Raw genomic sequence first — 22,173 nt, forward strand, 5'->3', positions numbered from 1 at the left:
CAAGCAACCTAAAATGGGAACGCCTCACTATGGCGATTTCCATTATATTATTTCACCAATGGGATTTCAAGTCAAAACGGACATACCTCCCTAGTAGCCAATCAGGAGAGCGCCTAAGTCCTATGGGAATTTTCATCATATTGTTCCCCCAAATAAAATTTCAGATCTGATGTTCCTCCCTCCCATTCCCCAGATAAACAACTTATGTGCCTGTAGCCTGCAGCTCTCCTCTCAAGCTATGCTGTTGTTTTTGCCGGCAGGATGTGAGTGTGTATCAGTGTGAGCTCCTCCTGCAATGCAAGGGGAGAGGCCGCTGCAGGGAGCAGAGAAGAGCTGAGCTCCAGAGTGTCAGTTGGCTGACCCTAAAGTCTGAAGATCCAGGGTCAGAAACCAGGGGCAACTGAACTTCTGTGGGAATACCCCTTTAAGGTGAGTAATATTTTTTTTAATTTATGCATTCGCTGCAATGTAAAATAGAAGGAAAATTCCAAGTGCCCCAGAATCAGGATGCTAGAACCTGCTTTAAGGTATGTTCAGTTTGGGAAATCTGGGGTGGTGAAAGGTTCTCTTTAAATAGACAATGGGGGACATTTATCAGAGCTCAACTTTCATTTTCTCTCAATTGTTTATAAAATTACAGCTGAGCTCTGATTGGTTTCCATTCACAACTGGAAGGGTTTTACATCAGACATTTCTGATAAATCTCCCTGTTTATCTGAAATAAATTGAAATAAATGTACATGAGCTTATGTGAACTTATGTGTGTCCGCCGCCAGGGGGAGTATCACAACTGGCGCACAATGTAACCAGTCCTGATAAATTTCCCCCTATGTGATACTGGCCTAAAAAAAGTTTTAAAAAAATCTAATGAAAAGAAAATTAATTTGCTATAGTTTTATAGGTTTTATACATTGCTCGAGCTTGGGTAACATTGTAAAGAATAGTAATTTCTTGTCACAACACCAAATAATTTCTAGGATACATAAAATTTCCTGTACAGATACAGTCCTTATATAATCACCATGCATTATACAACTTGTTTAAGTTTACATGTCATAATCCAGCTCATTGGTGACGTATGGCTCATCTGTAATCTCTTAGTTTCTGGACTCTGTCCCCAGATTCACCAACACCATGCTTTGTCATATAGGCAAAGATTACACCGTCAGCAGTTACCTGTGTCACAAAGGGTTACACATTGTAGAAGCAGGCAATCTGTGAGAGCTGCTGCTGAGCCAAAGTCAGGCCCATCCCTTTATGCAGAGCAGCCTGTAGCTCTCATCTCTTATTCACTGACTATCAGCATTGACAGTGGGGAAACTTCCAGCTACAACCATGCCACCATACAGAACCTTCTCTGTGCTGCTTCTCACCCTGAATCTGTCCGCCACATCCTTAGCGAGCAACAAACTTTTAGTATTTCTTATTGATGGCTTTAGATTTGATTATATTAATGATGAACAACTTGAAATCCTTCCTGGCTTTAAGAAGTTTGTCCAATACGGAGTCAAGGTGGATTATATGACCCCAGACTTCCCCAGCCTCTCCTATCCAAACTACTACACTCTCATGACAGGTAAGTCCCATTTATAGTTGTATATAACTTTGTGTTCCAATAACACATCAGCCATTTTATTCTTGTACTAATTCTGAAAACAATATACATTAAAATTCAGCCTTAGTTCACACTAGCATTAACAGAGTCTCCACTAAGCTTTCTATTATCTTGATTATTTTTGACACAAATATCACAAATATTTTCAAAAGTCTCACAATTCATTTGGCCTGTCATCGATGTGTGAACAGACCACACATGACCATGATACACAGGCTGCAGAAACAGACCATGGTTCTGTTTGTGGCCTGAGAATTCACACATTCGTGTTCATTAAGGCTAACTGCTAACTAGAATAGTCCAAAACATGTAACAGATTCAGATTGTTCCTTTACACCTTTTCTATGTGTAGGTTATACTTCTAGTTTTGATTTTCAACCACTAATGTAAAATACCAATCAAATACTGACCACGTACAGATCCCCTTACACTGACCACGTACAGATCCCCTTACACTGACCACGTACAGATCCCCTTATACGATAGACGTTGTGATGAAATTGACTCTGACTACACAAATATATAATGAATTACAAAAATTTAAAAATTTACTTTAATGTCTGTCCTATTCCTGATCTAAACATTTAGGCCAGGAGTGAACAACACACATTGTTATAGCACTGAACTTTAAATGGCCGCACCACTACCTAGCACCCTAGTGCACCAACAATTACAGTACAGCACAAAATGCCATCTATAAATTATAAATACCACAGTACAGCTAACACGTACTTAGCACTCCTTGGTCCTCTCCTGGGGCTTCTCTGCTGTGTGTGCTGACGCTGGCGCATACATTCAGCATCATGAGTCTGGATACAAAGCGGTTTGGCAGGAGAGGACCCGGGAGCAATGAGGACCTCTCAGCTGCACTCATGGCCACCCAGCAGGACGCAGACTACATGTGGCTTGTCAGACAAGGGTTGTGCATCCCTGTTCAAGGCTTTTAAAAGAGATGAAAGTGGTTGCACTTTATGCACATGCTCAGTAGTGAAGCCCCTCTGCTATAGATAAGAGGAAAAAGTCACTGGGAAGGAATGTCCGCACTCAGCTTACAACTGCTAGGACCAGCAAAACAGGGCTGTAGAGCAAAAGTTTGGCTTACCGACTCCACAGCTCTGGAATTTACTATGAAGCTACTGCAAAATCCAAGTATCTCCTTTCAATTCAGAAAAAAACACAGTAAAATGGCCAGTTAAAAAGTTTTTTTTTTAAACATTGTTTGCATCATTTAGTTCCAGGCCAATCCTAGTTGTGCAGACTGCACATATGTAAGTTTTAAATAAAAACACTTGCAACTGTTTAGTGTTTTCAGCCACTCCTGGTTTTGGCTTACGATGAGGGCGGTTTCACACTGACTTGTTGATTGCTGTTAACATTGTATTTACAGAACACAGTGTTAACACATTTGCCCAGATATATAATTGTGGCACATTTACTAATTTTTTCTGTCGGACTTTGCACGTTCTTTCTAGTGCAAACTGCTTGCACAGGTATTTAAGAAGTGTCCACACCACATATGTGTCACGCGCAACCCTTTTGTGTCGCAGCTGCACTAGTCTTCATGTGACACAAATTTCTGCACTGAAGGGGGTGCTCAGTTAGACCGTGAGCCACATTTAACATACAAAGTCGGACAGAATTGTGTTGCACTCCCCAAATAAAAGTGGTGCCCTCTGTCAGAGAAGTGCAGATGAAGAAATCCTGAATCTGACGTCCTCTGCTAATGTTAACAGCTGTGTAATTGGGTAACTCTTCTGTCCTCAGTTGTTGTGTTTCAAAATGCAATGTAAATGCCACGTGTGAACGCAGACTCACAATTATGTAACAGTATCTAGACACAGGGAAAAGATTTTGGCCATTGCATCATATAATTAGTTCAATAATCCCATCTGTGACTGGCATTGGTTATGTTAACTAGAGACACCTAATCCTGTCACACTTGGCATTGATACATAAGAATGTTAGATGTGTATGAATGAAACCTGGTTTTGCTACATTTTAAATCCATTTTCTGTTCAAATAAGGGCTATATCAAAGAGAAATATGGCAAGAGGGCTTTGGATAATTTTGGCTATCGCCATTGATGGGTTAGATGGAAGTTGGATGGAACCGAGTTTCTATTAACTTAATGTAAGCAAACAATCCTTCTCTCATAGAAATGCCTGTCCTCCACACCTTAGTGTTGTAATGATGGTTCATATTATGTAACAGGGCTTGCTTCAGTTTACTTAGAAAAACAATGGGGGGGGGGGTGTTACCATTGTTGTACTTACACCAGTCTTCAAAGTGTCACAACAATTTACCCCAAATGTATCATGTGAATCTAAATGTGATAGACATATCTATAAAGTGTTGTCTCAAAAGGTTGCAAATTCAGGCTCAAATCCTCTACATTCAATCAATAATACCAGAACTTTGTTGTGACTTTTTTGTTGTGACATGCAGTTGAAAAGTCACAAATGTACTCTAAATATTAATACCTCATGTACCAAAATAAAACCACTTAAAGAATGATGTTTAAGGGCTCTTTCACATTGACGTTGTTTTTCACGTTCGTGGCTCAGGGATTTTCACGGATGCCTCACAAAGCCATTTATTTCTATGGGTGTTTTCACATTTGCTTGTATTTTAACTGATCCGTTGTCCGTGGTAAAAATGATAAAACATTTCCTATTTTTTCACTGATGCGGATCACAAAAAGCAATAGAAATCTATGAGTCTGCAAAAAAACCTGAAAAACTGAAAAACTGTGATGTTTTCAAAGTAATATTACACCATCTGGTTTTTTTGCGGGCACAGAGACAAAACGGAACGGATGTGCAACTGAAGCTGAACATTAACGCCAATGTGAAAGAGCTTTAAGCCATTATAAATACTCTGATATGCTTAACCGGTTCGCGACCGCCTGCCGTGTATTCACGTCGCGTCGGTCGCGTCGCGCTGCATGGAGAGGGCTCACGGGCTGAGCCCTCTACATAGCCGGTAAGTCTTTGCTGCATATTGCAGCAAAGTCTTACCGGTAACATCCGCGATCGGTGCTAGCACCGATCGCGGGTGTTTTCACAGCGTGGGCTGCCGGCAAAGCTGCCGGCAGCCTCAAACAGATAGCGGCGCATGGGCGCCGCCATCTTACCTGGGATCGCCGCTCCCCGTGACGTCATCGAGGGGCGGCGAACCGTCTCCATGGTAGCCTCGGGTCTTCCGAAGACCCGAGGCTATTTCGTTTTAACCCCTTCATTACAATGTGCTGATAGCTGATAGCACATTGTAATGAATGAGGAAGAAAATCCCCATATACTGCCATACTGCAGTATGGCAGTATATGATAGGATCGATCAGACAACCTAGGGTTAAAGTACCCTAGGGAGTCTGAAAAATAGTATAAATAAAAATAAAAAAAAAGTTAAAAAAAAAATTATAATAAAAAAGCCTAAAATTTCAAATCACCCCCCTTTCCCTAGAACTGACATAAATATAAATAAACAGTAAAAATCATAAACACATTAGGTATCGACGCGTCCGAAAATGCCCGATCTATCAAAATATGATAACGGTTTTTCAATGCGTTTAACCCCGTAACGGAAAATAGCGCCCAAAGTCAAAAATGGCACTTTTTTGCCATTTTGAAAAATCTAAAAAAATCTATAAAAAGTGATCAAAAGGTCGTACAGTTCTAAAAATGATATCATTGAACATATTATCAAATTTCGCAAAAAATGACACCACCCACAGCTCCGTACACCATAGTATAAAAAAGTTATTAGCGCCAGAAGTTGGCAAAATCAAAAAAATTATTTTTGTACAGGAGGTTTTAGTTTTTGTAAATGTATGAAAACATTATAAAACCTATACAAATTTGGTATCCCCTTAATCGTACCGACCCAAAGAATAAAGTAGACATGTCATTTGGGGCGCTCAGTGGAAGACGTAATATCCAAGCCCACAAGAAAATGGCGCAAATGCATTTTTTCACCATTTTCATTGCATTTGGAATTTTTTTCCCGCTTCCGAGTACATGGCATGGAATATTTAATACCATTATTATGAAGTGCAATTTGTTACGCAGAAAACAAGCCATCACACAGCTCTTTACGTGTAAAAATAAAAAAGTTATAGATTTTTGAAGGTGGGGAGTGAAAAATGGACATGAAAAAACAGGAAAGGGCCCGGTCCTTAACCGGTTAAAATGCCAAAAACCTCCAAAGAGTGTCTAAAAACTGACATAAGATTCCTGCCTAATGATGCCTCGCTTTTATAATAAAAGTGGGTAAAGTTAAAGGGTACGATGGCTTTCATTATGGCCAGCTATACATTTTGTCTGGAGCAGTAGATATATGTAATACATGGGTAGCATACATGAGAACACCTTCCTTTGCATTTTGCACTTCTCACATGTTGGGCTTGTGTACAGTTCTTATTTTGTATGAGCATTGGCGCAGGTTTTTGTATTGTATTTTTGTATTTGTATTTTTGGTTTGGGATTTTTGTATTGGCTTGAACATGTTTGTACGGACACCGTGCCTTTATAGGATTATACCATAGGATTACATCACATACATTGCATCTACTTTTCTTCTAAATGAAGTAGACGTGTATTATTGTGTGAGTGAATAATTAAATTGGTCACAGCCTTTAGCATTAAACATAGTTACCATTGACCTTTAGAAACCACAATGATCATTTAGCCATAAACTCAAGATCACCAAATTTCAATGTTCTTTCATGTGAATGAGTGACTAACCCCTTCCAGTAAAGACCCGTGACCTATTACAGTGAAATAAAAGGGAGGGTGAGGGGGGAAGTTCTCAGATTCTTGGCTGAGAAACACTTGGATAACTTGTGCAGAATGTACAATGATGAGAGAAAGAGAAAATTGTCAAAATAATGTCTTCCTCAGGATAGAAGATCAGTGCTAAAATATAATGTTTCTCAAAACCTAAAGTGACGTGTTTCCTATATCACAAGTTGGTCTGCAGTGGCGTAACTTGACGCTGATGGGCCCCAGTGCCAGGCCCCCTATAATGAATGGTTCATAGTACTATTCTTCTCATATGGGAAAGTGAGACCTTATGGGCCCCCAAAGCCTCTTGCGCCCAGTTGTGACGGCATCCTCCCCCCCTTAAGTTACACCCCTGTTGGTCTGTATGAAGCTTCCCAGTCGAGAGAGTGAAGATGCTGCTGTGTGATAGCTCAAAGTTTTTGGCCTCTGCCCCATTATCTCAGCAGCTCTAAGAAGACGACTTTCACATAGCCCATATTTTGCACCAGGAATAGCTTAAAAAATTTTTTTAGCGATATATGGCTTTCCATTATAACTTGTCTCCTCATTGGTTCCTGATGCAAAATACTGATGAAATACTGAGTGAAACTGACCTTAGGCAGCTGACAGGCACCTGTCATTGTGTTTGTCACCAAAATGTTTAATAAGCAGAGGTCGTATCTCTGAGTAGAGAGCTCACAAGGCAGAAGCTCAATAATAGGATGGATGGCAATTCCTCAAGCAAAGCCTGCTATGTGCTTGTCAACCGTGAGAAAGGTGACACGTAAACTATGTCCATGGGAGAATATGATAACTAAATCAGATAAAGAAGAAGTCAAGAACAAAAGTTACTTTACTGTACTTGATTGAGACTTGAGTGGAGTGGTACAAAGACGGAAAAGGATAATTGTTGCCCCATCACAACTGAGATCCTTATTGATTTAAAGGAACAATCCAGTCAGAGCTAACTTACTGAATTATGCATGGTGCGGGGCAGAAAGGGAGGAGCATGACTTATTTTCATTGTATTTCTAGAACCTTGCTAAAACCTAGAGTCACGCTCCTCCCCTCAGGCCCTGCACGAGGTATAATTAGATGACTCAGCTTTGACTGGAGTGTTCCTTTAAGTGTCATGGATGATGATCATGCTGACAGTGATGATTTAGTGCTGAACTGGCTTGGGTGATGTGAAGGCGATGACATCCAAAAAGCGGTTGGAGGTAGTGGAAGGTGGCACCTATTTACTGTGCAATCACCAATACCATAGGCAATACTCCTGCTGGTGGAGGCAGATTTGTGCAGCCATATACTGCATGGTAATTTTTTTTCAACATTGCCAGAAGACAAAACCATAGCAATGTGGGGCTATATAAAAGCGATAACCTACTTAGGAACCTTTCACATGAACGTTTTTGCTGTACATTTTCTTGTATTCCTGTATTCGTGGATAACTTAGGGCTTCATTCTGTGTAATTGGATTCATTCTCGCTGATGTTTCTTTCTAGTGCTGTGTTTGCGTAGCTGTAATATCAGGTCCCATTTTTAGCTGTTTTTGCATCTAGCCCCTTCCCATTGAAGTCTATGGGGAACAGTTACAATGGCATTTTCGCCAGTTTTGTGGCGCTCTCATCGCATGTTCTACTTTCCAACCTATTTATTAGCTGGCGGCGACAGAAAAAATGACTTCTTTCACCTGCTTCGACTTTTCTCCGAAAAGGGTGTGGCTTTGGCGTAGTGGAAGCTGTGACACAATAGGGCACATGTATCATAGTTTTTTGGCTGCCACTTTTTCAAGTTTTGTGAAGTTGGCCTACTTAACCCCTTAGTGACGTGGCCTGAAAAGGCTCTAGTGACCGGGCATTTTTAGCAAATTTTCGTAAGTGCCGGTTTAAGGTCCACAACTTTTTTTTTTGCCATGCTACCTTAAAATTTTTTGCTGTGTTTTTTAGGGACACAAAGCCAGTTAAAAAGGTAATAAAAGTTCAAACATTTTTATTTGTATTTGGGGTTAAAAGTGGAAAAAGTACTTTTTTTTATTTTTCAAATTAACTCAAAATGAACATTATTAATTAATTCCCTATTTAGCTTTGGTCTTTTGATATATAATATGTATAGTCTTTGACAAACAGGGGGGCTATGACAATCCTTTTTGTAGTGTAGCGTTGGATTTTTTTTTATTATATAGCAAAATGTCATTGTATTTTTATTAATATTTATTTATTCATTCATTAATTTTACTTTATTTTTTTTCTTTTACAAGTTTTCCCCTGTAGATGAGGCATCTATAAGAGCCTCAGTTACAGGGGAAATGAACCCCACCTGTGACTAGGGAGTCTGATCAGAGCTGGACTGTGTCTTATTAGACCCAGCAGCTCTGTTTAACCCCTTTAGACCCGGCTCCATGGCTCATTCAGCGCAATGCTGTGAGGAGCGGAGATGGGATCTAGGGTCTCCAGGTGTCTCTGACACCCGGAGAGTGGGTCCTGCTCCCACGGCTAGCGTGGGACTACAGACCTGCGCCCGCTGACGTCTAATAGTAGTTTACCAAAAGTAAGTCAGGGTCTAGGCTGCTCTGTTTGGGGACTTATTGAGCACAAGTATGGGATAATTCCAAGCCCAAATGTCACACAAGTTAAACAAACATCTGGGCTACATAGATAAATCCCGCATACTGCACTAAATCCTTCAGGCAGTTGACTCTCGTATGCTGCTTGAATCTGCACCTAAAAAGTCACAAACTGCGAAATGTCTCACAAAAAAGTTGCATGAAAAAAGAAAAAGGAAGCAATAGGAGTCAATGGAAGCAATATTCCCCAATGTGTCATAGCCATTTTTGGGTGCTGTAAACTGGCGGATAGTAGACCAAGAGAAATTTGGTCTAGCAGGGACACAAAACCATGCTACTGCAGGTAACTTCCTTTTGAAAAGTGGCGTTTAAAATCAAATTATGTTCTACTGCAATGGCTATCATGGATTTTGGATTAATTGTACGATGGTCCATAAAATGTAGATGGCTATTGGGATGACGGAGGCAAAACACTTCCCACCTTAGGATGTCTGCTGCCTGTTCTTCTGGCATCCAATCCCGACCTGACGAGGTCAGCCACCGATGCATTGCTGCAGCGTTCATTGCTGCACACCAGGGCAGGGCTCAGCCTGTTCTCCGACTGCTAGACACCTTTCTGGAGCTCGGGATAGATTTTGGCCCCAGGGGCAGAAAATAGTCTTGGCGCCAGTAATATATTTACACAACACCATAATATTAAATATGAGTATGTATCCCTTTTCCGAGAGCAAATTGGTAACCAAGCCAGTGCAGACACCGACAGTTTATGTAAATGTCCCCCTATGAGGACAGGTTTGCAGGTTGCATTCAGGTTCACAGGTTTTTGTGGACCATTTTTGCATCCAGATACAATCCATTTGTTCAAAAAATCATTACATTACCAAGTTTAAATAGAGTCAAGGAGCCAATGATACAATTTAAACCAGATTCACGTCTTTTCAGTATTAGGATGGCATATGGATGACACAGGTTAAAAACAGGCACCACTGGCCTCTGTAAATAAAGACTCAGCAATGACGGACAGCACTGCAGCTAAACGGGAGCACCGGAGGAAGTGAGTTTAAGTGGTTTATTCTTTTTATACACCTCCACATATATAATATTTTTTTAAATCCCGGACAACCAGGATTGAATACTAAAAATCTCATCCATGCTGTACTACTGAGTTTGCAGCTGTTACCACTAGTCCCCTACAGCCAAACTTCTCCAGTCTGCTCATCCTATTCCAAACTCTACTGCTAATGCATGGCTGCTAATGCATGGTAGCATGGCTACCACTACAAGCTAGATATCTCCTGCCCTGTCCACATTGTGCTGCTGCTACTGATGTTGGGAAAAGTACCATCCATAGGAAAAATATAACAAAACAAACCCTACCAATCACTCAAATTATTGTACAAAACTGGATATGTTAACTGTAGTACTATAAATATTATTGTTTAAAGAGTATATTATTACCAAAAAATGTTAAAATGTTACATTTTATGTCTTAATTAATCTAAATCCATGTATATGTGTTGTGTTCTCATAGGACGCCACTGTGAAGTTCATCAGATGACTGGAAACTACATGTGGGATCCAAAGACTAGCAAGTCATTTGATATTGGTACTAATACAGATAGTCTTTTGCCAATGTGGTGGGATGGATCAGAACCACTCTGGGTCACCATGGAAAAAGCAAAAAGGAAAGTTTTTATGTATTATTGGCCAGGTAATTGGTTTTTATAAAGTTGTTACATATTGTACAATTGGTATTTTAAAACATATTGGGGCACATTTACTTATACGAAGGAGTTCCCCAAAGTGCATTGTCCGACGACAATGCACCGCGCCGTGATTCAATAAGATCGTGCTCTCGATTTCCTGAATGTGTCGCTACCCCAATCCGGTCCGCCAGAGTTCACCATCTTCTTCCCGCTGTATGTAAGTGCATGTCTTGCGACACAATCGTGCTCAGTCCGGATCAGTCCAACCGCCCGCCCCCCGATTTCTGTCGCATGAAAGCCGGCGCCGCTGCGCCAAAACCTGATCACGTGCAACACAATCCCCTTCTAAATAGTAGTCCCACCGGTGACATCCCCGAAAATATCCGACGAAAGTGCGGTCTGTGGACCGTTAGTAAATGAGCCCCAATGTGTTTTCTTGCCTGAATTGCAATGATTACTCCATCCAACAAACATATATCCGCCTCCAGTTAACAGCGCAGAAATGTTTCCTATATATTTTAGGTCCAAATATAAATATATGGAAATATACTTCCTAAAATAAATATATTTTCATTAACAGTACTTTATATTATCTACCTTGACTTCCCCCATGTGTTTCACCCCGTTAGCCACAAGCATATACACTCCTTGATATATGGGACAGCAATTAGAAGAGTCACCATTACATCAAATCCCCTTGACATCCTCTCCACTCAACAGGTAGGACCGGGTGTAGAAATAAACGCTACACAGCCCGGTCTGCAGATAAATCAAGAGGCCGGACGTGCGGGGATTTCATCCGCCGGCGTATGATAAAGCTCCACCTCATTTACATACTCCTTAGGAATGTACCAAAAGAGCAGACAACAAAGCAACCCTCCCATAGAAAAGCACACATTGGTACCCTACCTAACAATAACCCAGGGCAAATTTAACGACAATGGTCAAGTGATGTAGTAGATGTACAATACAGTAGAATATGAATTAGTTTACCCCACTTTGTCCTCAGTGGTTACCTCTATCCACTACATGGTACAGTGACTTCATATGATTCAACAACTTGATTCAAAGATGTGACCAAAGATGTGAGAACACATCGCAAACTATGACCTTTACTGTAACCCGATGTATGTACAACTTCCCCAGTTGCCACCAGTATAAGTTAGTAGTTAGTCCCAAGTGCAATGAAAAAGAGGTCTGGAGCCCATGGCTTCATCTTAGCCAATCGATTTTGGATGGATAAAATAATGCAAATGTCCCACTGGACACACCCAGATAAGTATTATTTATCTCCTATATTTGGTGATAACTTTATCATTCTTGTCCAGAGGTATTATTAGGTGGAGTTACCAATGTGCACTTCTGTATCTTATTGTGGCTTTGTTTTATTCTTTCTCACCATCTTCTTAATTTGTTTTGTATCGGCTCCAAGCTGGAGATGAGTGGTCTGCAAATATCTGTGGTGACTCCACTTGTTGCTGTCCTAAATATTGAAGTTATATATGAGCCTGAAGTGGCATGGGCTAAATGCGATAGATGAGTAAAGGGACCATATAACTATAGTTAAAGATATATTGTTCACAAAAATACAAGTTTTAGGCTCTTTTCACATTGCCTGTGTGGGGATGTATATGGTGCACCGGTGGCATGCTCTATCTTTCCCCATTCCTATGACCGGGCGCTGTGCATCGCTATGGAGAGGGGAGAAATGTTTGAGTGATACATTCATGCCGCGGGTAGAAATACTTTTTACAAGCCCCTCCAGCTTTCTTCTTGCACCGGAAGAAACCAGTAGCAAATTCTACAGCCAGACATTTCTCTACAGATAATGTTCTAAGTATAGCTAAGTTATTTTATTCGAGCGAACTGACGGTGCAGTGAATGTGTTGCCTGTCACTAGTTATTTCCGAACCCTCTAAACCTTTTACTTGTCTTCAGTGCAACAGTGCACCAGCAACCTCCAAATTCTATACACATAATGATACCCATTGACCCTCAAAGATACAGGGTGTTTTATTTAAAAAAAAAAATGTGTATATAGATATTTTTACATAGTGGTGAAAAAAAATATTATTTTACCATTTACAGGCTGTGAAGTTGAGATTCTTGGTGTCAGACCCAATTATTGCCGTGAATATTACAATTTCCCATCAGATGCTAATTTTACACGGGCAGTCAATGACGCTGTTCAAACTCTGAGGTACAGTAAAACATTTCTAATTTCTTTATAGCATTTTATAGAGTTTAATATTTAAAAAATAGTCATATTTTTACTGTACTTCTGTTTTAGTTTTTTTACTTCCTGCATCCTAATAGCCATAGCTGTTTTATTTTACCATTTGCAAAGCCATGTGAGGACTTATCTGCAGGACAAATTGTGCTTCATTGAGACCCCATTTAATATTATATTTAACGTACTGGAAAGCTGGAAAAAAAATCCAAATTCAGTGTAATTGACAAAAAACTGCATTTGCTGTTGTTCTCATCTTTGGTTTTTATACGGCTTTTACTGCCAGGCACAAGTGTGGCATCCCCTTTATTCCTTGATTCAGTTTGATTAAGTCTCTTCCAAATTTATGTATATACATCCCCCCTTGAGCAAACGGAACAGTATGGAGCGGTAATGTGCAGCATACGTGCGGCACATACCGTTCTGTACCCAGGGAAAAGGTAGGACATGTCCTATCTTTCCCCGTAATATGGCGCCGTGTATCTCTATGGAGAGGGGGGGGGGAATCAAGCTCCCTCTCCCGTGTGCTCAATCTGCTACGGCACGGCAGGCACATGTCTGTCTGAATGAAGCCTTAGACGGTATATCAGAATCAATTCCAAGAGGGAATTATGTTAAAAATGGGACCAAGACTGTTATTTTTATAACCCTATATGTTCCCGACTTTATTACATATGTGTTTTGTATAATTTTTTATTGCAAAGGTGATCTAATTTTTCTTTTCTTTTATAGGAATGGAAACGCTGAAATGGCTGCCGTCTATTATGAACGTGTTGATATAGAAGGTCATCACTTTGGACCCTTGTCTGAGCAAACCAAAAATGCCACAAAAGTAGTAGATCAGATGTTACAAAATCTGGAACAACAAATGATAGTAACTGTTGTTTATTTATTAAAGATCTAAAATTCAAACAAAATCTGATGAAAACGCAAAGCTTTATCCAAGAACAAAATCTGTAAAGGGTTCATAATGCAACCATAACTTAAAACTCCCCTTATAATATATCCCTGCATAGGATAACCCTCTTTAAAAAAAAGAGGATGAACTTTATGGGGAAGATTTATGGAGTCTAGTGCATCTTTGATCTCCCTTGCTGAAACTACCCTGCATATAAACTTACTACAAAAATGCGATAAATCTCCCCCTATGTAACCATGGTGTATCCCAAATGTACATCATAATTACAATTACAATCAATGGTTGAGTACTACCTCCATCATTACTAAATATACTAATAATCAGTGTTGGATTGGGATTCCTTAGGCCTTATAGAGAAAATTAATCTGCAGATCCACTCTTTATTATCCCCCAAGAAATATAGCAGCCTCCAAATTGGCTTGTTTTCTGCTGGACCTCTGGAGTTCAGTGTTGAGTTGAAAGAGAGCCCATCGAAGGATCCTCTGGTACTCTGGTGGGCCAGTCCGACACTGCCAATAAGCATGATCGGATATTGAGAACATTGTGATATTTTTTAACAGATTTTCCAATTTTCTATAAATAACACAAAATAATAATAATAGAAATGACAAAATTTAAAATTTTCTAATATACTTTAGATTTTCATATATATATATATATATATATATATATATATATATATATATATATATATATATATATATATATATATATATTCCAATATGGGTTAGTTTTCAATTCCTTAAAGGGGTTGGCTCCTTTCAGTAAATAATTTGATATTATTTGTGTAATGAAAAGTTATACAATTTTTCAATATACTTTCTGTATCAATTCCTCATTTGCTGCCCTCTTATAGTAAGCTATATATCTATCTATATTCACTTCCAGTGGATATAACCTGTCCATGGTGTGTGATGGACCTGCAGGTGCACGAGCCGTTATTATCACTGAGAGTAATAAGAGCTGTGTGATAATAATGGCTCCTGCACCTCCATCACATCACATGGACAGATTATATCTACTGGAAGTAAATAGAGAAGCTTTCTATAGAAGGACAGCAAGCAGAGATCTAGGAAACGGTGAGGAACTGATACCGAAAATATATTGGAAAATTGTATAACTTTTCCTTACACAAACAATATCAATTATTTGCTGAAAGTGGACAACCCCTGTAATTACAAAGATTTCATTTATTCAATATATTTAACTAAAACAGAAACACTCATTTAACTCTCTTTTCATTTAAAGGACACCTGTCATCAGGTCTGTGTCACTAATCCTGTCACTACTACCTGTTGGAGCAGCTCACAAGGATCCCATCCCAGCCTTTATCTAGTTATTTCATACATTATTCATTGTAAAATCATCTATTCTTTATTATGTAAATGAGGCTGGTCACATGGTCAGAGGCAGTGATGTCACCCCTGTTTCCCCTCCCCTCTCCCTGCTCATGTCTGTGTGTAATGTATAGTAAAGCATTGATAGTGTGTGCTGCATCCTCCTAATATACAGGTGAGAGACACAGACATCAGCTACACATGAATCTGACATGTTCTGCTGTAACATGGCTGCCTGGAGCTGCTGTATCTCTCCTAAACACACACACATGCACACACAGGCTGCAGGGGGCGTGGCCACCAGCACCAGGAAGCACATCATTATACAGCCTCACATCATTATACAAGCTGTCAGTCAAGCACTGGGGGTGTGGCTGTGCCTCCCACTCATGAATAGAGTGGACAGCTTGAATATGCTAATGCTTCATTGGACATTTCACAGGTCATTTGCATACAGCTTTAGGACCTCATTGCTTAGGGTTACAGGCATGTAGAGGGACAATGAAGGGATAGAGGCAATGCTCTCTAATGGCAGTTTATGAAAATATATTTAGTTTAGGGGGGTTATTTTGCATGACGGGTTCTCTTTAAGACAGTTTTAAGTCGTGGTAGAAATGAACCTTTAACACATTATTTAACAATTAATTTCTGTTACATATTGTTAGACTAAAATGCATTCAAAGCACATTCCATGTCTAACTGGACTTCTAGAATGTAGACAGAATACATTGTATGTTCATGACGTTCCCATTGACTACACTATTTGCCAGGCTTACGTATTAAAACTGAACTGTATGATGTATTTGATATAGAATGCCTATGTTGATTAAAGGGGTGGGAGTAAAGTTGAAAATTTAGCATTTTGGGCTGAGGCATAGCTTTACAAGAAGTTTTGGACTGCCAAAATCTTTTAATATTAATTATTTATATTTAATAATATAAAATTTAAGGCACAAATTTCGATGTTGACTAAATGTGAAAAACACCTTTATGCAGCAGCCGTCCAATGTTGGAGGTTCTGTAGACTCACAATTGATGGAAACAAATATATAGTGCTGATTTCATCTGGAAAAAAATATTCATACGAAAGGACATGATTGATAACTCTCAATACTTGTGGGTCAACAAGTTTTCACACCGCCCCACCACCCCATGTATTAAAATGGACTCCCATATACATACAGCCATGGTTTCCACAACCCCATGTGTGAGCCGACTGCCCAAGCTGCAAGCAGAAGCAGGAATTGGGCCTACTACAAAATTTTTGGCTTGGGCAGTTCTTTTCTAGTGAGCAGACCTCACAAGCCAATGACACATGAATTTGCTGTGAAAGCCACAGCCAAGCATTTTCCAAGCAGTGGCCGCTTTATAATAGTTCTCTCTGTTCTGGCCCATATAGGGCCCATATATACACATTCCCTATGGTCAGCGCTGATGACACAATTGCCTCAACTTTCTGCCTTTACTAAAGAATTGCTGCTTGCTTTGTATCAAAAAACAGTGGTTCAACAAAGACAAAGGGAAAATGAAGAAATTAATCAGCAGAAAATTTTATTATACATGTTGACCAATATTTCTCCCTTTTTATTTTTTATTAGCAAAATGGACTAAAAGATAAAGTAAATGTCATTCTTTTCTCTGACCATGGAATGACAGATATATTCTGGATGGAGAAAGTGATAGAACTTGAAAAATATATTGACTTTAATGACATCTTACAAATGAAAGACCGTGGTCCAGTTGTGAGTCTGTGGCCTGCAGAGGGTAAACACACCAAGGTAGGTGGTGCTGACTTTTACTTCTGCACCAAGTTTGTTCATTATAACTGCATTCATATTATGTAAAATGTCCATAAAAATTGAGACCAAGATGTTAGTATACATGGCAAAGTCCATTTAGCCTCAAAATGGCCAATTAAAGTGGTTGTCGGGTCTGGCCAACTCCGAGAATAATTCATATATAAGCTATAATGAATGTATGTCATAATGTAGAAATGAAAACTAAAGTGAATATATTAGTATTGTGTTATTTTGCATGACCTGATATCATTTTACAATGTCTTGCATTTGACAGGTCTACGACCAGTTGAAAGTTGTACAGCACATGTCTGTGTATGAAAAGGAGCAAATTCCAGATCGGTTTTATTATAAAAATGGAAAATTTGTACCACCATTAACTCTGGTAGCTGAAGAGGGTTGGTTCATAGCTCAGGTACAGTAGATATGAATGATGGCATTCCAGCTTTCCATGGTATGGATTCCATAAACTATATTCTTTTTATATTATTTAGAGTAAAGAAAAACTTCCCTTTTGGAATAATGGCACAACACCTAATCAAGGCTGGCAATATGGGTGGCACGGATATGACAATGAGTTGATGGACATGAGAGGATTTTTTTTGGCATCTGGCCCAGGTAAATATAGATAGATGATGATCATCAAATAAAAACGATTGTTTCTTCTTCACCAATCCTCTGTCCTCTCCAGTCCCCTCTGTCCTCTCCAGACCGATCTTTCCTCCTTGTCCTCTAGACCCATTGATACTCCCCTGTCCTCCTCCTGCAGACTCCCCTGTCCTCCTCCTGCAGACTCCCCTGTCCTCCTCCTGCAGACTCCCCTGTCCTCCTCCTGCAGACTCCCCTGTCCTCCTCCTGCAGACTCCCCTGTCCTCCTCCTGCAGACTCCCCTGTCCTCCTCCTGCAGACTCCCCTGTCCTCCTCCTGCAGACTCCCCTGTCCTCCTCCTGCAGACTCCTCTGTCCTCCTCCTGCAGACTCCTCTGTCCTCCTCCTGCAGACTCCTCTGTCCTCCTTCTGCAGACTCCTCTGTCCTTCACCTCCAGGCTCCTCTATCCTTCACCTCCAGGTCCTCTGCCCTCCTCATGCAGACTCCACAGTCCTTCACTTCCAGGATACTTTGTCCCCCCTTCTGCAGGCTTCTCTGTCCTCCTCATCCAAACTCTTCTGTCCTCCTCATCCAGACTCTTCTATTCTCCTCATCCAGACTTTTCTTTCCTCATTCTCTAGACTCCTCTGTCCTCCTCATTCAGATCCCTATGTCCTCCTCCAGAGCCCTCTGTCCTTTACCTCCAGACACCACTGTCCTTCACCTCCATAATCCTTTGCCTACACCTTCAGGCCTCTCTGTTTTGCTTATCCAGACCCCTCTGTATTTTTAAGACCCTTTAATCCTCCTCCAGGCCCCTCTGTCCTGCTCATCCAGACCCATCTGTATCTTTAAAAGCCCCACAGTCCTCCTCCAGTCCTTTATATTGCTCCGACATCCTCTTCCTTTCTCTTCATTGCAGCCGTGCATCATCGGGACACTCTGGGACTGGGACTCTATTATTAAAATCCAGTATGTTTCCCAAACTCACAGATGAGCTTTTCTGTGATCCTGTCATGCAGCCAATTACAATTGGGTACTAAATATGTGTCCATTAGTCACAGAGATAGTTTTGGGTGTGGTAAAGATCTGATGAAATTTTGTTTGCCAGAAGTAGTCCCATATCATAGCATTAGTCATCCGTATCTTAAATAACATTGTCACAATCAAAAAGTGATGTGGAACTCAATGTAGAAAGGACAACAAGTTAATCTATATGGTTTCAGAATTTCCTCCAAGAGCGATACAAGTCAATATTATTGAGAGTTTTGCTATGGCTAACAAGTGCAGCACTTGTGTCATCTGAATGTTTTCAGGGAAGGTGTTTGAGCTTTCAAACAGAAATATTCATAGATTTTCTGATAAAATTGAGGGACATCTTGAGTATATTTCAACAGATGTCTAAAGGATCCATTAGGATCCCAGCAGAGATCTTGACCAAAACAGACACAAAACATGAATTAGATAGTAGTATATACTGTACTCTTTTATCATTTCTTTTTGATCAACTCTTTATTATGATTTTTTGAATAAGTTTACACATATGCAGCAGTCCTTACAAGGGCGAAAAGAAAGCGCAAGACAGGGCCCTTACTCCTGTCGCAGCAGGAGGACCACTGCACTATTTTATCATTTCTATTAACAATTGGCAGATGAAAACATGTTTGTTGTGGGGCTCTTAAAAAGGTTGTAGCAAGTCAGGGGATTAGGGAATAAAAAGCTGATTGGCAAGGTCCAACTGCTGGGAACCCACCTGATACCACCTGGAACCCACAGGAACAGGACCCCCTAGCAATTCACATCAGGTCAAGCATGTCCTACCACAATAATATGGCGGCAGTGTTAGATAGGGCTGGTCTATCTCCCATTGACTGTAGAGCGCTGTGCTCAGGGTAACCTGTTGATAAAAACCCTTAAAGCCTCATACATAGACAGACAAGAAGAAGTGGTTCATGGCTTAATTTTTTGTTTCAGATTTTAAAGAAAACTTCAAAGCTGCTCCAATCAGATCAGTTGACGTGTACAACATAATGTGCAAAGTTCTTGGTATGGAGCCAAAGCCTAACAATGGATCATGGTCTAGGGTGGAGAGCATGTTACAAAGTGGAGCCTGCCCTAGCATTCTGAAAACATGCCCAATGATACCCCTACTCTTCACACTTGTTGCAATATGGATGTAGCCATTCTTTTGTAGGATTAATAAGGGATTTTCTTTCATTTATCTTTCCTATTTAATTTTTAGCACAACTTTTATATAATATGTTTGCCAAAATTATAAATTACTTTCTGTACATGCTTGTTTTGTGAGTCTCATGCAATTCGCCCATTATATTTGAACAATACTTCCTTGTTAGGCAGGTTCTCTTGGCAAGAAGCTGATCATAAAGTGTACCCATGTTGGGGCTCCCAATTATATGGGAGAGATGGCAATAGGTGTTCAATTTTCTAACAGCTCCACCATATGAGGAATGGAGCATTACATAGCATCCATTAAAACTTATGGATTATCATTAAGTGATGCAGGACAATGCAGGTCCTCCAAAGCAAGAGACACTCCCCAGTCCCCTCCAGTATTGGCTCAGAATATAAATGTTCTTTTTTTTTTAATACAGGTTGAGTTAGTAGACCGTGATATGATCAAATAATCGGACATGTTATCGAGGGGTCCACTGCTCAGGACTGCCTTTATGAGCCAGAACAGAAAGTTGCTAACAAGAAGTTTGAGGTCACTAGAGCTACTATCTATGTAATAGTGGCAACTACAGTAAAATGCCTGCCATCTAGACCTGCTGCTAATTAAAGGAATTATCTATGGTTTGTTAATTTCTTAAAACAATGAATTAGTACTTGGATATCTCCTAGAAATCAAAATATATGCTTAGCAATTTGACAATACTAATTTGCCCTATCACTGCCATGTTGTAATCTACTCCATAATAATCGAAAATGCAACCTTTATAAATGTGTTATGTAATATTCCAGTTTTTTATGCCAAATTGATACACAAAGCAATCTCCATTATAGAGCTAGAGCTATATTACCATCGTGGATGAGTTATCCAAGATAATGGGACTATTGAAACAATGATTATAACAAAATGATTATTGTCATGTCTATAGAAACCTTGGCTAAAAGGATATTTCATTATTTTACCTGCACAGTGAATGGAATAAAAAGTAAAAATTAAAAAACATATCACAATTGCTACCATATTTTTGTGTATTCTGACTGACAAAAAAAAATGATCAATTGAAACGTTGGATCTACTGCAAAATGGCCCCTTATTAAAACTTTGTCTCATCATGTAAGTCATTTTAGAAAGAAAAAAAAAGTTAAAGCTCTTTTGTGCAAATGTAGTATAATAATAAAGACCTATTGATATCTGGTTTCTTAGTAATCACACCACCAAATAATTTTAGCATTTATTATATGGTATTGGCAATGATAGCAGGTATTAACTCTTTACATATCGCTGGCAAAGGGTGCCGCCATCTTGGCTGTGGTCCATCCATCACCATAACAGCCTCGGGCCTTTAAGACCCAAAAACTTCTGCCAGTGGCACATTCTATACTGTAGTATGGCAGTATATTAGATTAACTTTTATCCCAAAACTGGGAAATTATTGCGGTGTAGTTTTAATACATCAAATATCAACACACATTCACATAATTTACATTTAAAATACTTAACAATATATATAATTTATACAATATAAAAACGTTAAAAAGCTCCACCAACCCTAACAATGCCTTAATATCTCCAAAACAGTATCTGATTATATAGGACAATGGCAGTTGGAAGAAAATACCTATGATAGCATACTCTGTGCACCTGTCACCTGAAAATACTCATCTGGCAATGAAAATACTCTGTTGCCTGTCAATCTTCTGATTTAGCGAATTATATTGATTGTCCAAGATATATTTAAATTTATCTAGAATTCTTTTCTCCACTACCAGTAAAAAAATTATCTAAATTAGCCCCCATAGTTCTTTCAGCCTTTTTATAACTTTATCATTGAGCTATTCTATATCCAAAATAAACACAACCAAAAGAGATGGTGCTAGCAACAACAGTGTCATAAAACGTGTCATTTAACGCATGAAGGTGCAGTCTACTATCAACATCCACAAGACTTATATCACAAAAGTAAATTGATATAAACATGAAAAATGACAAAAGCAAATCATACAAAAGAAATGCAGATGAGATATTACAAATAGTAACAAAGTCACGAGGCAACGTCCGGAAACAGGGGTAAGGGGTCAAGGCAGCCCCACACATTCTGCCACATATAGCGGCACCCTTAGGGGTAATGTGAGATAAACCAAGAATATACAGTATATAACAGTCATGTGTGTGTCAGAGTAAGGCTACATTCACACTAACGTATGGGGGACGTATATACGGCCGACGTATATACGGCCGACGTATATACGGCCGATATACGTCCCCCATAGGCAGCAATGGGCGCACGGCACCCTACGGGAGCGGTCCTATCTTTTCCCGTAATATGGCGCCGTGCGCCATAGGTTGCTATGGAAAGGGGCGGGGGTGAGCTGCGCTCACCTCCTCCTCCTCTCCCCGTACAATGCCGTTGCCCGCTACGGTACGGGCGGGCAATGGCAGTGTGAATATAGCCTAAGAGCCATGGCG

The 22,173-nt window shown here is 39.8% G+C and overlaps 1 protein-coding gene across 3 annotated transcripts; it reads left to right on the plus strand.

Annotated features, from left to right (window-relative positions):
- Positions 1–1,239: 1,239 nt before the first annotated feature.
- On the plus strand, positions 1,240–21,200 carry LOC140076546 (glycerophosphocholine cholinephosphodiesterase ENPP6-like). 3 transcript variants are annotated; one of them, XM_072123116.1, is made up of 8 exons: positions 1,240–1,576; positions 10,472–10,651; positions 12,735–12,846; positions 13,609–13,750; positions 16,731–16,910; positions 17,206–17,343; positions 17,423–17,546; positions 19,491–21,194. In XM_072123116.1, exons 1-8 carry the CDS (start codon positions 1,336–1,338, stop codon positions 19,694–19,696), a joined length of 1,323 nt encoding a protein of 440 aa, XP_071979217.1. In that variant the 5' UTR covers positions 1,240–1,335; the 3' UTR covers positions 19,697–21,194. The 3 variants fall into 3 exon arrangements, with proteins under 3 accessions (XP_071979217.1, XP_071979225.1, XP_071979234.1); XM_072123124.1 differs by lacking the exon at positions 1,240–1,576 and adding an exon at positions 3,261–3,360 and having other exon boundaries at positions 19,491–21,200; XM_072123133.1 differs by lacking the exon at positions 1,240–1,576 and adding an exon at positions 3,665–3,745 and having other exon boundaries at positions 19,491–21,200.
- The last annotated feature ends 973 nt before the right edge of the window (positions 21,201–22,173 follow it).

The sequence above is a fragment of the Engystomops pustulosus genome, chromosome 1 (genome assembly GCF_040894005.1).
Source record: "Engystomops pustulosus chromosome 1, aEngPut4.maternal, whole genome shotgun sequence".
In the NCBI taxonomy this organism is placed as follows: domain Eukaryota; kingdom Metazoa; phylum Chordata; class Amphibia; order Anura; family Leptodactylidae; genus Engystomops; species Engystomops pustulosus.

Bases quoted from the DNA above. Each gene is read 5' to 3' on its own strand.
- LOC140076546 (XM_072123116.1), top strand. From the start codon at position 1,336: ATGCCACCATACAGAACCTTCTCTGTGCTGCTTCTCACCCTGAATCTG. The intron at 1,577-10,471 runs GTAAGTCCCATT...GTGTTCTCATAG, and splicing joins CTACTACACTCTCATGACAG to GACGCCACTGTGAAGTTCAT. The intron at 17,547-19,490 runs GTAAATATAGAT...TTTTTGTTTCAG, and splicing joins TTTTTTGGCATCTGGCCCAG to ATTTTAAAGAAAACTTCAAA.